This window comes from Mandrillus leucophaeus, unplaced genomic scaffold, assembly GCF_000951045.1.
Source record: "Mandrillus leucophaeus isolate KB7577 unplaced genomic scaffold, Mleu.le_1.0 Scaffold826, whole genome shotgun sequence".
NCBI classification, from domain to species: Eukaryota; Metazoa; Chordata; class Mammalia; order Primates; family Cercopithecidae; genus Mandrillus; species Mandrillus leucophaeus.
This window is the reverse complement of record NW_012108986.1, coordinates 919,510-941,993: the sequence shown is the minus strand read 5'-3', so window position 1 is coordinate 941,993 and position 22,484 is coordinate 919,510. Positions and strand designations below refer to the sequence as shown.

General features: G+C 38.2%; 1 protein-coding gene across 2 annotated transcripts in view; it reads right to left on the bottom strand.

The window, feature by feature from the left end:
* Window positions 1-6,463: 6,463 nt before the first annotated feature.
* The window catches only part of CPNE3 (copine III), a 49,559-nt gene continuing 33,538 nt past the window's right edge, over window positions 6,464-22,484 (bottom strand). For both annotated transcript variants that reach the window (XM_011968061.1, XM_011968062.1), the window contains 8 exons: window positions 21,543-21,629; window positions 20,467-20,526; window positions 19,799-19,932; window positions 17,166-17,220; window positions 17,032-17,083; window positions 12,994-13,127; window positions 11,656-11,892; window positions 6,464-9,685 (listed from right to left, as the gene is read on the bottom strand). In XM_011968061.1, the coding sequence (XP_011823451.1) occupies window positions 9,563-9,685; window positions 11,656-11,892; window positions 12,994-13,127; window positions 17,032-17,083; window positions 17,166-17,220; window positions 19,799-19,932; window positions 20,467-20,526; window positions 21,543-21,629 (882 nt within the window). In that variant the 3' untranslated portion in view covers window positions 6,464-9,562. The remainder of the gene's footprint in view (window positions 9,686-11,655; window positions 11,893-12,993; window positions 13,128-17,031; window positions 17,084-17,165; window positions 17,221-19,798; window positions 19,933-20,466; window positions 20,527-21,542; window positions 21,630-22,484) is intronic.

Below are 22,484 nucleotides of genomic sequence, written 5' to 3'. Positions count from 1 at the left end.
AGGTGGATCATCTGAGGTCAGGAGTTTGAGACCAGCCTGCCCAACATGGTGAAACCCCTTGTCTACTTAAAAAACAAAGAAACAAACAGATTAGCTGGGCGTGGTAACATGCGCCTGTAATCCCAGCTATTTCGGAGGATGACACAAAAGAATTGCTTGAACCCAAGAGGCAGAGGTTGCAGTAAGCTGAGATCATGCCACTGCACTCCAGCCTGGGTGACATAGCGAGACTCTGTCTCAAAAAAAAAAAATAAATAAAAATAAAAAAAAATAAAAAGCACCGGGTATGGTGGCTCACACCTGTAATCCCAGCACTTTGGGAGGCTAAGGTGGGTGGATCACTTGAGATCAGGGGTTTGAGACCAGCCTGACCAACATAGCGAAACTCCTGTCTCTATTAAAATACAAAAAATTAGTCAGGCATGGTGGTACGTGCCTGTAGTCCCAGCTATTCGGGAGGCTGAGGCAGGAGAATCACTTGAACTCGGGAGGCAGAGGTTGCAGTGAGCCGACATTGCGCCACTGCACTCCAGCCTGGCGACAGAACAAGACTCCATCTCAAAATAAATAAATAAATAAATACATACATACATACATACAAAAATTAGCTGGGCATGGTGGTGGGTGCCTATAATCCCAGCTATTCAGGAGGCTGAGGCAGGAGAATCACTTGAACCAGGAGGCAGAGGTTGCAGTGAGCCAAGATTGTGTCACTGCAATCCAGCCTGGGCAACACAGTGAGACTCCATCTAAAAACAAAACAGAAATTTAAAAAGAAAAATAAAATAAATTGCACAACTTCACCAATTGTAGTATTAGAATGGGCCGAAAGCTCTAAGTATACCCAAAGGAAAGGAGCAACTTGGTCCCCTCTTAACATAATACATAATAAGCTTGTCGTATGTGGCTCAGACAGCTTTGAATGTAGCCCAACACAAATTTGTAAACTTTCTTAAAACATTATGAGGTTTTTTGTAATTGTTTTTTTTTTTTTAGCTTATCAGCTACCATTAATGTTAGTGTATTTTCTGTGTGGCCGAAGACAATTCTTCCAATGTCGCCCAGGGAAGCCAAAAGATTGAACACCCTTGATATATAAGAATCTATTTTATTTTCAGTTGTATTAGATTCAAAATTGCTACACAGAAAACCACTAAGAGAAGAATCTGTACTTTTAGTAATTTGGACCTGTTCTATATTTACAATAATGCCTTTACCCTCCTACGAGGAATTTTTTAAATCTTTAGAAGGTGTTAATTAATCATTATGCTGTTCTGGAATTTATTAGAACTAATCAAACCAAAGATACTTGAAATTGATATTTTAAGTACCATACCCATATGCTGTAGTAAAATTTGATGTTTTTCTCTGTGGGCTTTTATGACTGACTGTATTTTTCCTACTATAACTTTTGTGACTAGAAGTGACAGTGCAAAGGTCAAATAAATGTGCATCATTAAGCAATGCAACCTGACATTTCTAGATAATAACTCCCTCGGATGAGGAAAGGGAGTGATACCTGAAAGGTCACAGCCCCCTTACTGTCCCTTTGCACCTCTAGAGATCTCTGCCCACTGCACACAATGATTTTGCTACAAATTTATGAGAATCCTCTCTGCCGGGAATCCTAAGTAATACAGAATTCAGCATACAGTGTATGCTAAGGGTTATTAACTGGGCTCATGATACAGCTTCTTGCATCCAGCTTTGAATAAATCAAGCTCTGTTGTTTATACCAGAACACTAGACTTGCAAGGGAATTTAAAGATTCCTACTCCAAGTCCTATTTTACAAAACATTAAATAAGAACCTTTGTCCAGGGCTACGCCAGAGTAAAGCAGAGTTCAAGGTCAAAAGACAACACATGCTTTTCAAAAGTGAAGCCCATGGACTGGCTTGATAAAAGTAGCATCCACCTAAAGAAGGCCTTTTTCAAATAAACAAGTACATTTGCCAAGATCTTATGGGATCAAATGATGATCAAGTCTGCCATGTTAGGACCATACTTATATTCCAAATCTGAGAGAAAAAAATCAGATTTAGCATGTCCTTCAGAAAAGGTCTAACCACAGATTTCATTAAAATAGAAATATGTGTGGTCGGGCATGGTGGCTTATGCCTGTCATCCCAGCACTTTAGAAAGCTAAGGCAGGCAGATCGCTTGAGGCCAGGAGTTTGAGACCTTGTCTCTACAAAAAAAAAAAGAAATAAAACATGTGGAAGATTAATATTGTTTGAATTTCAATGTCACATTTGTAAAAGCGAATAGATTTGGTTATGAAACAAAAGGGTTCTTTCATACATTCATCTCCCTATACTAACAATGTTCCTCAACCCACGCTTTCTTAATCCATGCCACTGACAATGCCAATTTCTTTGCTGAAAGGCTCTTCCACTTTCTCTACATTATAAAGCTCCGTAAAAACCTTTAAATCCCAGATGAAATGTCAAACCATCCATGAAGCTCTCCAAGATCTTCCCACTGCCCTCACCACTCTCCACATTGAATAGAAAATCTTCCCATTCTAAGCTTCAGTATTTTTTTTCTTTTCTTTTTCTTTTTCTTTTTCTTTTTTTTTATTTGAGACAGAGTCTAGCTCTGTTGCCCAGGCTGGAGTGCAGTAGCACATGTCCGCTCACTGCAAGCTCCACCTGCCAGGTTCACACCGTTCTCTGGCCTCAGTCACCTGCGTAGCTGGGACTACAGGCACCCACCACCATGCCCGGCTAATTTTTTGTAATTTTTTAGTAGAGATGGGGTTTCACCATGTTAGCCAGGATGGTCTTGATCTCCTGACCTCGTGATCCGCCCGCCTCGGCCTCCCAAAGTGCTGGGATTACTAAACTAACTTCTATGTTTTTATATATGCTCTAGCAGATACTTCATTCATTCATTCTTTCAGTGTCTATTTAGGAGATGCCTTCTAAATGCCAAGGTAACTTCTAGGCTCTGGGGAGAAAGCAGTGAACAAACAGGCAAAAATCCCAGATTTCATGGAACTGACTTTCTAGTGGGTGAGGGAGGACAAGAAAAAAACAAAAAAACACTTTTTTTTTTTTTTTGAGACAGGGTCTTTCTCTGTCACCCAGGCTGGAGTACAGTGGCATGATAATGGATCACTGCAAGCCTCAATTTCCCAGGCTCCAGCAATCCTCCTACCTCACAGCCTCCCAAGTAGCTGGAACCAAAAGTGTGCTCTACCACAGCCAGCTAATTTTTGTATTGAGACAGGTGATTTAGTTTGGCTGTGTCCCCATCTTGAATTGTAGTTACCATAATCCCCACGTGTCATGGGAGGGACCCGGGGGGGAGATAATTGAATCATTGGGGTGGTTACCTCCATGCTGTTCTAGTCATAGTGAGTAAGTTCTCATGAGATCTGATTATTTTATAAGGGGCTTTTACCCAACTTTGCTCTGCACTTCTCCGTGCTGCCACCAGGTGAAGAAGGATGTGTTTGCTTCCTCTTCTGCCATGATTGTTAAGTTTCCTGAAACCTCCCCAGCCATGCTGAACTGTGAGTCAATTATACCTCTTTCCTTTGTAAGTTACCCAGTCTTGCGTATGCCTTTACTAGCAGCATGAGAACGGACTAATACAATGGGTTTTCATCATGTTGCCCAGACTGGTCTCAAACTCCTGAGCTAAACGCATCCACTCACCTCAGCCTCCCAAAGTGCCATGATTACAGGCGTGAGCCACTGCACCTGGCCAAAATAAATATACTTTAAACAGAGAAGAAAAATAAAAAGTACTAGGGAAAGAGGTACACTTTAAAATAAGGTAATCAGAAAAGGCCTCACTGAGTGATGCTTAAATAAAGACCTGAAGGAGGTGAGGGAACAAGGTTCCCAAGTGGCTACGGGAGGCTGGGTTTTCAGGAAGGGGCAACGACAAGTGCAAAAGCCCCGAGCCAGGAATATTCCAGGCATATTCAAGTAAAAACAAGAAAGCCCATGCGGTTGGAGTGAAGGACAAGAGATTAGCAGAAGTTTAGAAAAGGAAAGAGCAGGAGGGGCCAGACCATAGAAGACACTGAGAAGTTGGTAAGATTTGTGGTTTGAAGGCACAGAGGAGACTTGTTAGAGCTGCGGTACTAAAGGGAGGGAACTGCAAAAGGGGTTGTTATTGAAAAACTGAATAATTGAAAATGTGATCAGGGAGGGGTTTTTTTACTCAATAACGATAAAGTCTAGCATGTGACCCATAGAGTGTGGGCTGAGGTTGAATAGAGAGCAGTATTATTATAAGGAGGGATAGAGAGAGTGATCTAATCTAATGATGTGAGATTCAAAGTCAGAGGTTTTAAAGAGGAGGGAAAAGCTATCTGAAAGCAGAAGGGAGGATCAAGGAGGGGAACTACGCAGCCTCCAAGCCCAGTGGTAGATCAGGGAGAGGAAATTACCATCATTTGAGAGGGCAGCAGAGGAAGTAACGTTCTTCAAGAGAGGCAGGTTTTACTTAGAATTAAAAGGTGAAGGTACTGTTCAGAAAAAACATTGACCTCAGAAATTTGTGCTAATGAATGACCCAGTTTTTGAAGGCAGAGTGGAAGGGTATGGGGCACTGGAGAGAAGTGGGATGTGGAGTCAAAATACAGGGGTTGGGAACTAATGGTCTGGGCTTCTTGTGAGGACTGGCATGAACAGCGATCACAGGATGGCAGTGGAGAGCAATGAATGATAGCGGGATGAGCAGGAGAAGCATCTTTCCAGAAGCAGTATTCAAGCGCCCCTCTTCACTCATCACCATGGATGCCTGAAGGCACGAGAAAGGCCCGTCTTACTCCAACCACAGCAGAGTCCCTCATCTTGCTCACTCTTGTTCTGTTTAGCATCATATACTGTCTCCTTTTCCATATTAGATCATAAGCTTTGAAGTCAGCAAGAATATTTTTTTATGCTGTTTGAATTCCCCTGTTGATTGCCAGTAATAGACTATCCAATAAATATTTGTTCAAAGAAAAATTGAATACTTCTTACTGGAAGGAAGGGAAGGTTGAAAAAAAACAAACGATTTCCTACTCAGACTTTTCTCTGAGAACTCCTTAAAGTTCCCCAACCTTGAAATTCTTCTGAGTCCAGTCCTAGAAGACCAGGTGCTGCTATAAAACTTGGTGCTTTGTGAGCACCAATAAATGCTTTGGGAGCATCTGCTGATGAAAGACCAGAGATAGCTCTCCTTTCCCAAGCAGTAAGGAATCACAATTCTGCTTATAATAATACTTGCCATCATTGTGGAGGAGGGAATCAACAGCCAAGCCAAAGTGTACTTCTGTATGGACATTTCAACCTACTGTGGTTTTTCTGGAGAATCTGGCCAAATGTAGTGATGATCAAGAAGTGATGTTACTTGGTGATAAGTGACAAGGATGATGGTCTTGCTACACGCAAGGGTTTGGCAATCCTGGAGATCTGTTATCACCAGGTCTGAACCAGCCTCTGCACCATTAAGGAACCAACAAGATATGGGTCTACCAGACAATGTGATAGTGAGGCAGGAAAAGCTCAGAATTTGGAAACAGATCTAGAATCAGACACTTAGAAAGTATGTGACCAAACAGCTGAGTCTCTGCCAGAAGGTGACCACTATCAGCTCTGCCATCTGGCCTTCACCAAGGCAAAGCCACTGAGACTAGACCCACATTTGGTCACAGGGTTCCATATGGAACTCGGTGGGCTTCTGAACTCATCTGTCTGCCCTAAAAATATGGTCCTCTGGCTTTTCAAATGCACAAATATAATCACATCATTCATTTGCTTAAATCCATTTAGTGGCATCCCATTACCCTAAGCCTCAGTCTGAACTCCCTTACCTGCCCCAAAAGGCCCTCAGGATGTAAACACCACCAACTACTCCACCTCATCTCTTAGCTCTTCTTTTACCACTTTCCCTCGTATACTTTATATTCCAACAAACTCAAACTTCTGTCCACTTCTAAAACATTCAACTCCATACTTGCTATTGGCCTGACAGCTTCATAAGTGCTTTTAACCTTCTTCACCCGGCTAACTTTCAGGTCTTAGCTTACATGGCACATCCTCAGGGAAGCGCTCCTTGCCTCTCAGATGGGTTAGGTCTCTCTCTACTGTATGTTGTTTCACACACAGATCTCACATCTCTATAATTACTTGCTCAATGTTTTCTCTCCCCTACTAGACCATTATTTCTACAAGTCAGCTACTGTGGCTGTCTTGGTCACCACTGGCAAAGTCCTGCCCAATGCCTATGACAAACGCAATTAAAAAATTCTTTTTAGTTAGGTGCTTATACTATCCTTCTTAACATGATTGATAAAATGTGAGTGCTACATATCTCAGGCCATTCTAGCTATAAGCTAAGAATCTTTCCTTTACTGTACCCAGAAGAGTATCTTGGACCCACTCAATATCTTTTAAACAAATAAATCCCATAAAATAATATCCCCCAAATTGTTTAATTCAGTAAAATATGAAGTCGAGGCCACCTAAAACACTATATTTTATTTTTAACTTTTCTATTGTTTTGGTCACATGTAAAGAATAAAAATGAAAACAAGACACTACTGTGTCACATCAAGAAATAACTTTATCCAAAAGGAATTCGAATGTAAGATATATTTAGCATCAATTCATATATTAGTAACTTATACATGTATTGTCAAGTATGACATTCATAAAAGCACAAAACAGTTTCTAACACGTTCCACCAAACTTCTGGCATACTTTATGTGTCATTTCCATGACGACCAACCACACATATAGAGACTAGGGGATACTTAGTGAAGACGGCTTTCCAGGAAGTTTATAAAATTGGAAAAAAAAAAAGGCATGTCAAAATACAGCATAAGTAGCAATGGGGCCCTGAATTTACTTTGGAAAGATTGCCTAAGGCACCACTATAATGAACAGTTGTAAATCCCTGATCAGACTTCAAATTTTTCTGGTCTTAAAATGTCAATTTTAACCACAAGGTTAGGTGACTAGATTAGCTGGTATACTATTTCCTCTGTGCCAGCATCTGTAAGAAATATTACATCTATCCTAGACACTGTCACTCCGATATATATTAGTAATAGATCTAATTATATGAAGTGTGAAAGTCAATACGTGTAATTTTTCTTTAAATGCATTTTAAGAACAAATAGCACTTGAATGAATGGTGGCACAACAGAGAAAAGGATTATTTTAATATAAAACAATATTAAATCAGCATGTGATGAGGTTGAGTGCTGAAACTGTGAAAACTGATAATTTAGAAATTGTAAACGCTTTTATTCGAAATTGTAAAAAGGTACCAATTACCCTAGTTTGCTGGAATCACAGTTCTTATGAATAATAGCATCTACTGATGAACATGATATGAATTAAATGTTTTTAAATTTTAAAACAATTTTAAAATAGAATAATTTTGATAAAATCAGAATATAAAATAATGAAGACCAAATCCAATGGACAGTGATTAACTGTTATTTGGATGAAGAAAACCAGGAATGCTCATGACCAGCAGTTCCGAAGTACCTTGTGCAGGTGTCTCAGGGGCTGCTGAGGAGTTGGTTAAGGAGAAGGAGAATACGGCCAGTGACTGGGACCCTGCCTCAGCATCAAACAGATAAGCTCACTTCTGTGTTTTACTGTACATTGAGAATATGTGTAAGTCATTTTTTTTAAAAGGTTTCTTGTGATTAAAAGAGAAAATTCTGAAAACCACAGCAACATATCTATGCTGTTTCCAAGCATACAAAGAGAATTAGAACATCTGAGACAACTATGGCTCCAAACAATCAGAAGAAGGGTTAGTTTTCTTTTCTCCTATTGATAATGTCAAAATGATATGTCATCTATTGAGCCATACTATGGAGTAGCAGGCTACTAGTTAGGCGCCTTCCCCAGTTAACAGCACATATCCAAAGGACAGCTAGTCAAGTGGGAAGGTGGTAGGTAAATGCTCACCTGGGCTAGGCAACCATCACAGCAAGCAGGTCCCCTCTCAGCCTGGCCTTGGCAATGAGCTGCTTCTGAGAAGCCACAGCTGTCTGTGATTGAGAGCTCACTCCCTTGAGGCATTGTAGAGAACAAGAGACATGGGCTGTGGGGCAGCTTTTCAGTAAAACTGAGAGGCACATCAACGTGGCACTGTATGCGTCCACTTAAGGATATATGATAAACATGCAATTTCAAAAGGTAAATTATTAAAGATAATTGGCCAATGTATAGATATGCATAGTTTTTAGCACATAGGCCCTCAATAAAATATTACTGAATCTATTCCAAAAATGTAATGTTCACTAAGTAATACGCTGTAAAAGGTAAAATCAGGAAAAGAAATTCAACTCTTCAAAAAAGAAAAAAAGCACATAAAATCCACCCTATCTTAAAGCAGCAGTTGGAAAAGTTTTCTTTTTTCTTTCCTTTTTCTAAGTTGCAGTAGGTTTTATACCTAATAAAGTCTGTTCTAGACATAGGAAATAGCACATTATTAAATTGTAAAATGCAATTTTAATTAACAGATAACTGGTATCATGAGTTTAAAAATCAGACGAAAATGGCACTTAAAAAAAGGAAAAAATGACTAAGTGGATCTACACAAATCAACGTGTGGGACCTTAGCAAGGAAAGTATAAAATATTTTTTTTAGTAAGTAGTTTTTCATTAGTTAGAAGGAAATGGAATTCTGAATTTCACCTTATATGTTTGGTCCTCTTATCTTTCCTGGATAAAACAGTCCTAACTGTTTTAACAAATCTCAATTAAAGTAATCTAATAATGTAGAATTCAGGACAACCTACCATCTGTGCATCTACAATATCCTGAAAGTCATGCTCAGTTAATGAAAAAAAAAAAAAAAGCCAAATCTGAACATGTTTACAGTTTTCCACAATAAAATAAAATATCTAGAAAGGCAAATACAAATAGTTTACTTACATGAGGTTATTTTTACTTGTTGATTGTACATTTAAAAAACTGAGTATGTGGCTTTTCCTGCTCATTCAGTACTTTTCATAAAGTCCCAAGTTGAGTGCATGCTGTTTTGTAAACCATAGTGTCTAAACTGCAGCAAAAATCAGATGCACAGGAAGGTAATTTTTACCTTGCAGAAAAGCACTGTATACAGAGTGAGGAACAAATTTGATATCATATAATTTAAGGAGCTCTCATAACCAGGTATGGACATTGGCTTATAAAACATATACTGTGAATCAGGCACAGCAACCTGCAAACCACATCATCCCAAGTTTTCCATTCTTCCTATTGAGAAACATTTAAAAACAGCATTTTCATCATATGAAAGTAAACAAAAACAACAACAAAATAAGCTTTCCTCACACTAATTTCTAATTCAAAGAGCTTTACTGCAATTAATGTAAATCACTATCAATCACTGAATTGATTGGGCAGAGATGGACTTGGCACTGTCCCCCTAAAAGAGCCTAGAAAGAATGCTTTAAACAGATATAATCCATAGAGAAAGAGATTTACATCATAAATGCTGGAGGCAAAAAGTACACAGAATGACAGATACATGATTTAGGGTGAGAGATGGCATTGCTCCACATAACACAAAAGAATTCTGTTGAAGTGGTCACTGCTTCTGTTGTTTCGTGGCTGGGTTCTTGGGAGGAAGGAGTTTGTATGTATTGAAGTAGCCCACCACCTGCTGGGGAATCTCTGCCAAGACACACTGAGCAAGTGCTTCTTTTGGAGCCTTGTGAAAAACAAAATCAACGTGACTTTGTTAGCAACTGAATTTTCCTGGCTTTTTCATAAAAGAGACTAGGGATACTTCAGCAGCCACTAAAATGAAGCAATTCTAATTCATAGGCCTGTACCTTTTCTTAGGAACAGTCCATGAAATATGGAATGACCTAACTAGCCAAAGTTACTTATGATTGCTATTACTGTCCCTGCTAACATTTGTCAAGTCCTTTTTTGGTGCCAACATTCTAACATTTGATGATTTTGTTGTTTTATAACTTTTAAATGTGGGTCTTTCATTCACTTTTTTTTTTTCTTTTTTTTTACTTCTTTTTTACAATTGCAGATTCATAGGAAGTTGCAAAAACAATAAGAAAAGGTACCACGTACCCTTCACCCAGATTTCTCCAAAGGTAACATCTTACATAACTACAGCATAGTATCAAAACCAGGCAGCTGACATTGGTACGGTTCATAGAACTTACTCTGATTTATAATTTTACATGTACTCATTTGTGTGTGTTTGTGTGTGTGTGTGTGTGTGTGTGTGTGTGTCTGTATAATTCTATGCAATTTTGTCATCTGGGTAGATCTGTGTAACCATCACTACAATCGAGATACAGAACTTCCCCAACACCAAAAAGATCCCTACCTAACATTACTACTTTATAATCACAACACTCCACTTCCTCCCTTCCCATTGCTGGTGGGAATGTTAAATGATACAGCCACTTTGGAAGAGTTTAACAACTGCTTTAAGAATTACACATGCAACTACTGTATAACCCAGCAACTGTAGTCCTAGGTATTTATCCCAGAGGAATAAAAACTTACGTTTGCATAAAAACCCATGCATAGGCTGGGTGTGGTGGCGCACGCCTGTAATCCCAGCACTTAGGGAGGCCGAGGCAGGAGGATCACTTGAGGTCAAGAGTTTGAGACCAGTCTGGCCAACATGGTGAAACTCTGTCTCTACTAAAAAATAGGGAAAAATAGCCAGGTATAGTGGTGCACACTTGTAATCCCAGCTACTCGGGAGGCTGAGGCATGAGAATCACTTGAATCCAGGAGGTGGAGGTTGCAGTACTGTACTCCAGCCTGGGTGACAGTACTCCACTGTACTCCAGCCTGGGTGACAGAGTGAGACTCTGTCCCAAAACAAAAACAAAACAAAACAAACAACAACAAAAACCCATGTATAAATGTTTATAGTAGCCTTGCGTATGAGAGAGAAAAACAGGCAACAGCCAGATGTCCTTCTGTGGTGAAACAGTTACACAAATGGTGGAGCAGCCATACCATGGAATATGACTTGGCAATAAAAAGGAGTACTTGCAAAAATGTGGTGATTCTCGAGAGTGATGCTGGGTAGAAGAAAAGCCAATCCCAAAAGGTTGCATATTTTATGATTCCATTTATATGACATTCTTGAAATGACAAAATTATAGAAATGAAGAGCATATTAGTAAGTGGTTTCTAAGGGTTAAGGAAGGGCTAGAAGGAGAAAGGAGGGGATGTGGCTATAAAAGGGCAACAAGAGGGATCCTTGTGATGCATCTTGATTATACCACTGTAAGTATCCTGGTTGTGATTCTGTATTATAGCTTTGCAATATGTTACCGCTGAAGTAAACTGGGTAAAATAGTCTTCTAAGAGATATTCATCAAACTAAACTTCCAGCTTGAGGGGGATTTGGCGTACACTTATATAAGAGTTTTTTCCAGCTGTTACAAAGGTAAAGATAAAATAATTGAGACAGTTGCAATACTATTTTAAAACGATTTATCATATAGCCTGTAAGATGCACATAATGTACATCCTGAAGCAACACTGCCAAACCAAATCAGAGCTCTCCAATGGACAAAGGACAGTGTTCACATGTCCTCTAACCCTACACACCTACTCAACTGCCTGGTTGTAGATGGGCAAAGGTCTGTGTTCAGTCACTTTAGTGTTTGAGTAGGGAGGAGTGGTACTCACATTCTGGAACTGTCTGAAAGGCACAAACTGGACAATATCTCTGATGGCCACTTCGCCTGATGGGGAGCGGAGACTTCCACCATCACCATCCAGAAACTCCATGGCGCTAAAGTCAGCACCTCCAACTCCAACAATGATGATGGACATAGGCAGCCTGGAGGCATTAACTATGGCTTGTCTGGTTTCATCAAGGTCTGTGATCACACCATCAGTAATAATCAAAAGCACAAAATATTGCTGCCAGAAAAAGAAAACATGTCCACTGAGCAAGTCAAGCAATGGCTAATGGCATCTCTGCCTTGATGAGTCATCCCGTCTTTCTTGTTCATTTTCCTGCCAGTCTCTACCCTGGCTACCACTACGTAAAATATTCTAAGCTCCTCTGATGACAAGGAAATTGACTCTTAACAAAAACTGCAGGTTCATTAAAAGTGCAGCAGACCACAAAATAGGGTTGGCAAAATATATGGAAGCAAGACATCTAAATGTCAAAGATTAACCTTTCAGTCAGGCTAGGAATAACAGTTTAACTCAAGTATTAAATATGTCAAGGAGGCAAGTGGAAAACTTCATTCTCAGAAGAGCAAATAAATATAAAAATATTAGAATTAGAATACAAAAATTTTACAAACTAAAATACAAAAAAAAAAAAAAAATAGATATGGTTTAAGTGATGAAATCATCCCCCAGATTGTGTCGCCCAAGATAAACCTTTTCAGAGAGCAGTAAAATGTTACATCAAGTAGTGACTCCATCTTTTGGGCCATTTAAGTCTAGAATAGGAATAAGATTTACAATATTAGCTAACATGTGTTGAGTGTTTACTCTGACCCAGGCATTGTGCACTTTATATGAATTATCTTATCTAACCTTTTCAACAACAGTATGAGGTAGTTTCCCCTAACTTACTTCTGAATATGCTGAAGCTCAGAGAGATTTGGTATCCACGGTCCAATAGGTAATGGTTAGCTCATTCAGATATCTTTAGTACAATAAGAAATCTTGTAACAGCATCTGATGTGGTAAGTTTCCTTAAGCCTTAATTTGTTATGTCTACTTCAAAAAGGTAGATGATATGCAATTTTTTTGGTAGAACCTATCTATGGAAGTTAGTTCAAAGGATAAAAGACTCATGAATGCCAAGTGTTGTTTTGCTGTTGCCTTATTTTTAACAATCACTAGTATAACCACAACAAAAGTTACTCGCAAATCAAGAGTGACTGTGCTATTGTATCTTGCCCTGACTTTGTATTATGACAAACCAAAAAAATAGAAAAATGGCACCAGGAGCTGCTACCAATCCACATTCTTCCCTTTCCCTGGCCATAGAGCACTTACAGAAGCTGTCTGCTGTTGTGTGGCTGCAGCAGCAAACCTGGCCACATGATTGATGATTGGAGAAAAATTAGTTGGTCCATAGAGTTTTATCTGAGGAAGACAAGACCGATATGCCTCTACAATGCCTTGGATTCCTAGAACAAAAAAAACAGTATTAAAAATTCTCAAGCACAATGTGTTTATTCTGGCTAATTTGATTATATATATCAACATATAGTACTTTAAACAGTCAAAAGTTCTATATGCAGGAGTTCCTCTAAGCTATGTATTACATAACTCCATAGGTATGCTCCATTGCAAAAACCTATAAGTTCTGTCCTCCCCCAGTAGAAGGGATTTACTTTCATCTCAGTCAAGTTACTCATTAGTCTACAGTAGGACTGTTACATTTGTGCTTAATTTTAATACATGTTGGGAATGTGACTCTGATAGAAAACCATGAAAAAGGTTCCACTTCATACAACGGATGATAAAAGGTAAGAAAGTTATTAATAAAATGAAAAATCATTTGCATATGTGGCCAGAGGTTCTACAAAAATACCAGATGGCAATAAAACTAATATTAATTCTAGTCAATTACTGATACAAGTGTTTATTCAATAAGTTAAAGGTTAATCATTGTATCACAGACTGCATTAGTTCCAAATATTCACTTCCAAGTTATTTATCCATTTTGCTGCAGAAGCACTGATGTGTTTGTTTAGGGGTACTGCCCCTAAACCTGCTGGCACATTTTATAACAGAAAGTTGGACAGGACCATTTGATTAATTTTGACCAATGCATGTGACACCCATGCCTAAGCAGATGTCTTAAGAACTACTGCCTGTTTTTTCCAGCTCTCTTGCTCCTTTCCTTGCCATAGGAGCAGCACATCCCAGATAAGGCTGTTCCTTCAGCCTGAGTCCCAGTATAAGAAACATGGAGAGAACTACAGCCTAGCTGCATGTAAAATGAGCAAGAAATAAACTGTTGTCATTAAAGCCACTGAGATTTAGAGATTGTTTATCACAATAGCACAGCCCAGTGAAAGTTGACTGACATTGCTGGTCAAAGCACTGCTGATGAAACTTGTATCCCACACATGCACCTGTTGAATCTGCCCTTAATATCAGAGCATTTAGGATGCAGATAGGATAACAGAAATTCTAAAGAATTTCCAACAATATATGCTGAGATCATCACAGATACTTGCCACAAAAAAAAACTTAATGTAAATCAAAACAGGTCTCTTGCTTTTAAAATGTCCAATAGAACACAGATCAACAAAAAAGAGAAGCATATACAGTCATGTGTCACTTACCAATGGGGATAAATTCTGAAAAATGCATCGTTAGGTGATTTCATCATCGTGTGAACATCATAAGATTATACTTACACAAACCTAGATGGTATAGCCTACTACATACCTAGGCTATATGGTATAGCCTATTGCTCCTAGGTTAAAAACCTGTACTGCATATTGCTATACTGAATAATGTAGGGAATTATAGCAACTGTACCTTTTCTATGTCTTTACAATAAAAATACAATATTAAAATCTTACGGGCCTACTATCACACATGTGGTCTGTCATTGACTAAAATGTCACTTTTAGTGCATGACCATACTTGGCTTGAAAGCTTCATGAAACCAACTCTCTCCTCTTAAAATGTAAGAGTTCCAATAAACTCCTCTTATTTTATTTGAATTTAGGAACAGGTAGTCTTATGAACAACCTTTGAGAATGTAACTAATTCATATGCAGAGGTGATTTTACATGCATAAGGTACATGTAACTAGTAGTCAATTCAGTAGTAACAAAGGCATAAATAATTCATTTAGGGCTGGGCATGGTGGCTCGTGCCTATAATCCCAGCACTTTGGGAGGCCGAGGCAGGTGGATCGCATGAGGTCAGTAGTTCTAGACCAGCATGGCCAACATGGTGAAACCCTGTCTCTACTAAAAATACAAAAATTAGCCGAGCGTGGTGGCAGGCGCCTGTAATCCCAACTACTCCGGGGGGCCACAGCAGGAGAATCGCTTGAACCCGGGGGGTGGAGGTTGCAGTGAGCCAAGATCATACTATCACACTCCAGCCTGGGGGACAAGAGCGAGACTTCATCTCAAAAAAAAAAAACAAAAACAAAAATAAAAACAAAAATGTAATTTCTTCACAAGTATCAAGAGCCTTCAATTCCTTAATTAAAACTGAATTATGCCAAAAACCCTTTCTATGCATCAAAGTAACAAGTTATTTCTAAGGTATATTATTTCTAAGGCAATTAGGTTCAATGATTAGTTAGGAAAAGGGGATTAAACTTCCTTGACTTAAAATCAGGCTCTGAGCTTTTTGCTGTATAGTATCTCCTTCGTTTAAAACCAAACTGATCTTTTTCCAGAGTGTAAACCACTTGGTGAGTAATGGGCTTACATTACTCACAGAATGACTGAACTTCTAAAATGAATTATCATATGATATGTCATCCATATTCATTTACAATAAATGAAAGCTAATTACAACAAATTCTAAAAATTATTCCACTTTCATTATAAAAATGAAGCATATTTCTTTTTTTTTTTTTGAGACGGAGTCTCGCTCTGTCGCATAGGCTGGAGTGCAGTGGCCGGATCTCAGCTCACTGCAAGCTCCGCCTCCCAGGTTCACGCCATTCTCCTGCCTCAGCCTCCCGAGTAGCTGCGACTACAGGCGCCCGCCACCTCACCTGGCTAGTTTTTTGTATTTTTTAGTAGAGACGGGGTTTCACCGTGTTAGCCAGGATGGTCTCGATCTCCTGACCTCCTGATCCGCCCGTCTCGGCCTCCCAAAGTACTGGGATTACAGGCTTGAGCCACCGCGCCTGGCCGCATATTTCTTAAAAAGAATGACATTCCCAGTTTCAAATGGCTAGGGAATAAAAGAGGTCACAACCAGTCACTGAAAGTGCCTCAAAGGAACACTGAATTAGTATGGAAAAAGTGTTCTGGGGAAAAGAACAAAACCATATTGCAAACTGCCCCCACAAAAATTGTTCACACTCTTCCACCTTATGAATATTGTTTAGGAAGAAAAGAAAAAAACACTTTCTTCTGTTAGAAAGCTATACATTTGTAATTGTCAAAAGGACCCTTTGCAGAGAATTAGCTTATTGTCTAGAATTTTAAATTATGCCTCTTGCTCCCACACCTACTTTCCCTTTTCCAAACTCTTTAGTCTCATACATAATTTAGTGGAAGAGCTGGCATTTCTGATTGATTGCTCAATGTGGTAAAAAAAAAAAGAAGCAGCACTTGGATACTTGAGGTATAAGGAAAAAAGTAAAACATGGCTGGGCATGGTGGCTCATGCCTCTAATCCCAGTACTTTGGGAGGCCAAGGCAGAAGGCAGGAAGATAGCTTAAGGTCAGGAGTTCAAGACCAGCCTGGCTAACATAGTGAGACCCTGTCTCTATTTTTTTAAACAGATAAAAGAAAAACGTGAAATGAAAGACAACTATGTGCCTCCTGCTCTCTACACAGAGGAAAGCTGCTATAGAAGCTCAATTCTTTGTTCCTTTTGCCCATCCCAGCTACTTACAGAATACTGTGTGAGCAACAAGTATTAGATGCTGGATACTTTTCTCTTTGTTGAGAGTGACTACTACTCTGAAAAAAGCTTCAAAAGATCTGTATATTAAATTACTTATTTTATTGAAGGTTTGCTTTTAAATAAATTTACATGTGAAAATACTTTTTAATATATGATTATTTTTACTGATCTGCTCCAAAGATTGAGAATTTTTTTGTCCCACTAAAGTTCTTAAGGTAGGAGGATTTAGCTTACCACCTCCATCATCATAATACTGATTTGCCCCATAATTACCATTACCACCCTAACCACCAACCTGGTGCAATTCTTCTACCTTATACAACAGAAAGTTAAATATGTAAGAAAATGAAACCTAGAGATGAAATTTGAGTAGTTTTCATCACAAGAAAAAAAACAAAGAACAAAGAACAAAGTAACAAAGACTAGTGAGACTTTCCATTTGAATTCTTCATGTTTATTTTTTAACTTACCATTGCAGTAGGGATTGGATGAGTTGAAGTTCATTGGAAATTCATGCGATACCTGTCAAAGATGGACAAAGGACTGATGAGGGCTGGGTTGCTTTTCTAGGAGGGAAAGCTTTAAAAATGAGATTTCCTCTTACCTGCCACTGAGGAGGTATCTGAGCTCCAAAACCAAAAGCTGGAAACATCTTATCACTAAAAAGAAAAAAAAAAATTAATAAAATATTGTTTTTCCAAAATAAAAAAGCTTTATCTTTGCTCACAATAAAATCAATATGAGCTCATTTCAAAAATAATTTTTCAAAATCTTAGAAAAGTATGAAGATAAAACAAAGATTACCTATATTAACTGCCAAAGAGAATCAACGTTAATATTTGACAACTCTCATCCTAAATATTTTTCTGTGCACTGAGGAAGAAAAATGTTTCTCTCTATAGATTTTGTAGAAATGGAGTTTACATGCATGTTTTATAACCTACTGTGTTCTACTTAAATCTTGTAGGTCATTTCAGTGATCAAATGGGTAAATAAATACACGAAGCCCTGAAAACCACAATTCTTTTTTTTACTAATTTAAAGCAAACTCATTTGGTAGCACAACTTGACCTCAGATGATCAGAGGATATTGGTAGCTTTTGTTTATGCCACTTAATACAAACATTCATACATTAGGGAGAGGGACAGTGGACCGAATATATACATCACGTGAATAGCCACTGAGTATAGATACCCTCCATACAATATGCCACAATATGGATATCCTCCCCCAGATGCCTGATAGCCAATGTTCTGCCATTATAAAACACCATAATGAACATATTTTTTTCTATGAGGAATATTATTTTCATATTTATTCTTAACAGTTAGTTTTGCATTGAAGATGTAGCCTATGCCATGTCAGAAATATTTCTCCCAGGCTGAGGTGGGAGGATCACTTGGGCCCAGGAAGTGGAGGTTGCAGTGAACCGTGACTGCACCACTGTACTCTAGTCTGGGTGACAGAGCAAGACTCTCTCTCAAAAGAAAGAAAGATACATTTTTCCCCAGTTTGTAGCCTGTCTTCAACTTTGTTTAAAGCATCTTTCTTTTCATAGTTTTTAATATTAATGAATGTGAACACAAAAAAGGTTTCATGATTTTTGCTTTTGCTCTCTTGCTTAAAGGTTTTCCTCACTACAAGATTATAAACAATTCACATATATTTTCTTCTAGAACTTTAAAGTTTGCTTTTGATATTAAACTTCTAATTCATCTGGAAAGTGTTTTGAAGTGGATATGAAGCAGAAATTGCTGCTCCCCAGCAATATCCATTCTCTCCTTTAATAATAGAACACCTGAGCTAGACATTGCACCTCCTAGCTTCTCTGGGCTGGATGTGATCAGGTGGCTGGAATCTAGAGACGGAGATGTGAGACAGAAGTGATTTGCCAGCCACTTCTGAATCATACTCCTAAAAGGGAAGGCACATGCACCCCCTGGTCCCTTTCTTCTCTTCCTACTGGCTGCAGAAGATGAGAACCAGAGCTATGGACCCAGAGAGGGAAGCTGTGAATTGAGAATAGCAGAACTCTCCTATCAGTTCTTAAGTATTATACTTACCCCTAGACATGTAACGTGAAATAAACCTCTATTTTGTCAAAGTCACTTTGTTTTTGGGTGTCCATTTCAGCAGTTTGGTCTGTACTCTAATTTATACAGAATAATATCCTAAAACATGCAAGTATGAGTCAGGAATCCAAATTTAATTCTTGTCCAGTTTGAGAGCTTTTACAACTCCTTCCCCTAAATTCATTTATACACATGGGTCTATTTCTGGACTGTTTGCTTGGTTCCACTGGTCATGTCCTAATTCCATACTTGTAATTAAGATAACTGCAAGAATACTTTTAATATCTGCTAGTGAGAAATTATTAATTTTTTAATTCTGTGTTATATCTGACCACCTTTCTAAGCTCTCACTACTTTCTAATAAAGTAACTTTCTATATATGTTAAATATATTTAATGATTTTTGCCTTAAAACTTACTAGCCTGAAATTGGAACTGCCACCTTGCTTTAGATTTCTTTGCATGTGCCTACAAATTTCACCTCTTTAAATGCTACAGATTAATTAAAAGCCCCATCAATATGAAAATAAAATAATAATAGACAAAAACAAAAGAAACTTTATTTTGTACTCTTAAGACAACCAGGAAAAACACTACTAATGCAGATGTTTTCCATATTGTTCAGTAAACCCTCAAGAGGACCTATTTAAATCTATTCAAAACCTAACCATCGATAACCATTCAGAATATTTCATAGCAATTAGATCTAGTTATCCTTCAGCACTTGTTAAAAGTCACCATTAAAAAAATAATTTGACAACTGCCAAGGAGATAGATATGTTAAGAAATAGTTTTTGTGTTTATAAAACATGTCTTCTGGGCTTCAATCACTCATACAACTTATGCCTAATGAATAAGCCCCAAGGAAACCAGACTAAAGAAACAAGAGCCTTGCTGACATTAGTCAGGAAGTAAATAGCAAACTATATGTACTATAAAGCAAAGTACACACAATATATCATAACTAATCACAGCAAGATATTAGAGATCTAAGGTAAACAGCAAGATTGCCACAAAGAGAAAAATAGAAGACAAGACGGGGGGATTTTAGGGAGAAAGCATTATCGTCCTACCACCTATAGCAGAGTACTAGCCGACGAAACAAACTACCCTTTCTGGGGAATTGTGGAAACATGTATTTTAGTTTTTCCAAAGTCATACTCACGCATCATAATCTTGAATGACCAGTCCCACAGACCAGAGAGCAGTCAAATACTCATTAACGCCATTGGGGCTGATGTAATGAAGGGAGTCTGGAGACCTTGGGTCACCATTGGAGCCAGTGAAGTCCACTCCCACCTGCCAAATAACAATTGCAGCCCTTACTGAGGAGAAGGCAGGGACACCTGTGCTTGATGTCCGGGAAAACTTCAAGAGATGGGATACAATCATGCATCCTGGCGCCGACTTCCTAACAAATGTCTACCACTTATTTCCATAGAAAATGAAACAAGTAAAGCCTAAATGTGAAACAACCTGATGCCTCTACTTTTCTAGATGGCTTAAATAATGAATTACTATATCCACTACTTAGGCTTAGGGGTTGCCTTTTATAAGGTTGTCTCACTAATGCTTTCTAGTCCTTAAATTACTTCAGGATAACCACTGGTTTGTAGGTTTGTACACATCTGCTTTCTCTCAGGAGAAAGAGATCTCACCAACAAAGCAGAGAGCTTCACGATGGATGAGTCCAGACAACCTGCCTGAGGACTCTAAGAAGACTATGCTAAATAGATTGTGAAAATTTCATTACAAAGTCAGTTTTGCAGTGAAGAAAATATACTGCAACATGGAGGAAAAAGCCTATGCTGAAAAATTCAGTGTGTTACTTACGGTAAAATTCAGCTGACATCCTCCCATTATATAGTCAAGGAATGTGCATTCCACTGTAATCTAATAATAAGAGAAAACTGTTAAAATTACAACTCTCCTACTATACAAGAGAAGCAAAAAACTCTTTGGCATATATTTTTAAAAGTCTGTAAACTGAACAGGACATAATATAAACATGGAAATTACCCTGCATTCAGGTTTAAGATATCCCTTCCCCTATGTGCCATGAACCTGTAAGATTTTACTTCAAGATACTTACAGCAATGTTAAGATGAGAATATTAATGGCCGAAGATGAAATATACTAATTTTAAGTTTTAAGATATTAGTAATGAATCCAATATGTTGAGGGCTTTAATAAGCATAGCAGTCAACATTTAAAAAACAAAAACTCCACTCCACTTGTTCAACCTAAGAAATCTTGGCTTTTCCCCTCTACTCATAACATTTTCTATTGAAATTAAGAAGAGGATAAATGCATTGGGTCAGGTCATCTCCACTAAAGAGCTGAGAAAATACTATGCTTCTTTATATTTCCTAAGATAATGAAAAACTTATCCTTGTCCTTTGCAAATAACTTGTCAAACCTTAGAAACAGGTTACTTGATTTTTTTTCCTCTTCCCTACTTGATTCTTTTTGCTAAAGGTGACCAGATGCTCATGTGATTTTCAACTGCCTGAAATTCAAGTATTTGTTTAATATAAATCATACTAACAGGAGAACTTGAAATATGATCTCATTATATTATAAGTAGCCAAGGCTTGGGTTGGGCGCAGTGACTCACGCCTGTAATCCCAGCACTTTGGGAAGCCAAGGCGAGTGGATCATGAGGTCAGGAGTTCAAGACCAGCCTGGCCAACATGGTGAAACCTCGTTTCTACAAAAAATACAGTGTCGTGGTGGGTGTCTGTAATCCCAGCTACCTGGGAGGCTGAGGCAGAGAATTGCTTGAACCCGGGAGGCGGAGGTTGCAGTGAGCCGAGATTGTGCCACTGCACTGCAGCCTGGGCAATAGAGTGAGACTCCAGCTCAAAAATAAATAAATAAATAAAAATAAGTAGCCAAGGCCAACTGACCTCACACTGTTTGACACTGATAACACCTGAATTCTTGTAGCTTTTTTTCTTTTGCCTTTTTTTCTCATTTATGCATTCAAATTCAACCTGTAGGAAGAGAAGACAAAAATGTTACTTTTTATTAGCAATATTAGAAATGCCAGTGTGACCTTAAGTGAATGACTTTTTTCCCTTTAGAATCAAACTACTACTGATATAGGTCTGTTGCAAAATATAACTCTGAAACAATTACATAATATGTTAAATATGTGGAATATTTGTCAGGTAAATTTCTAACAATTAAGACATTCCTAAAATTGCATACCTTTCAAAATAGTTCCCCCAAATAAATTTTACCTCTGCAGGTAATTTTCTTGCAAATGTTCCGAGGCATAATCTTTTCTCTTTGCTGTATATTTTACCATAGAGTTGGGCTCTATGGTATAATATGGTATAGTAAAGGAAATAAAATATTACTCCTAGCTGTTACCAACATAAAGAATGAAAATATGCTGCAAAGGAAAGAAAAAAAAGAGTAACATCATAAAACAAATATATGAAGCCCAACTCTATGGTAAAATATGCAGCAAAGATCTTCTCTTTCCACTGGGAATACATGTTAAAAATTGATCTAACACCTCCTCTTGCTTTATATTTCCTTCTCCCAAAAGAATGATCTTCCTTCCCCCATCCTATCTCCCTATCCATCTTGAGGGCTTGGCTCAAGTTGTTCTCCTCTATAACTTCCACTACTCCTCTAGTCTTCTCTGATCTCTATCTCTTTAAATTTCTACAACTCTGTGTTATTCTCAAGTGTCTCATTTAATTTTTTTCTTCACAGTTATGTTATAATCACCTCCAAGTTATACCTTCAAATTCTCACTGGCTTGCCTAATAATAATATAAGACATATTCAATAAATACTTGATAAGTCACCTCTTCTGGTTAACACAAAGCCACTTA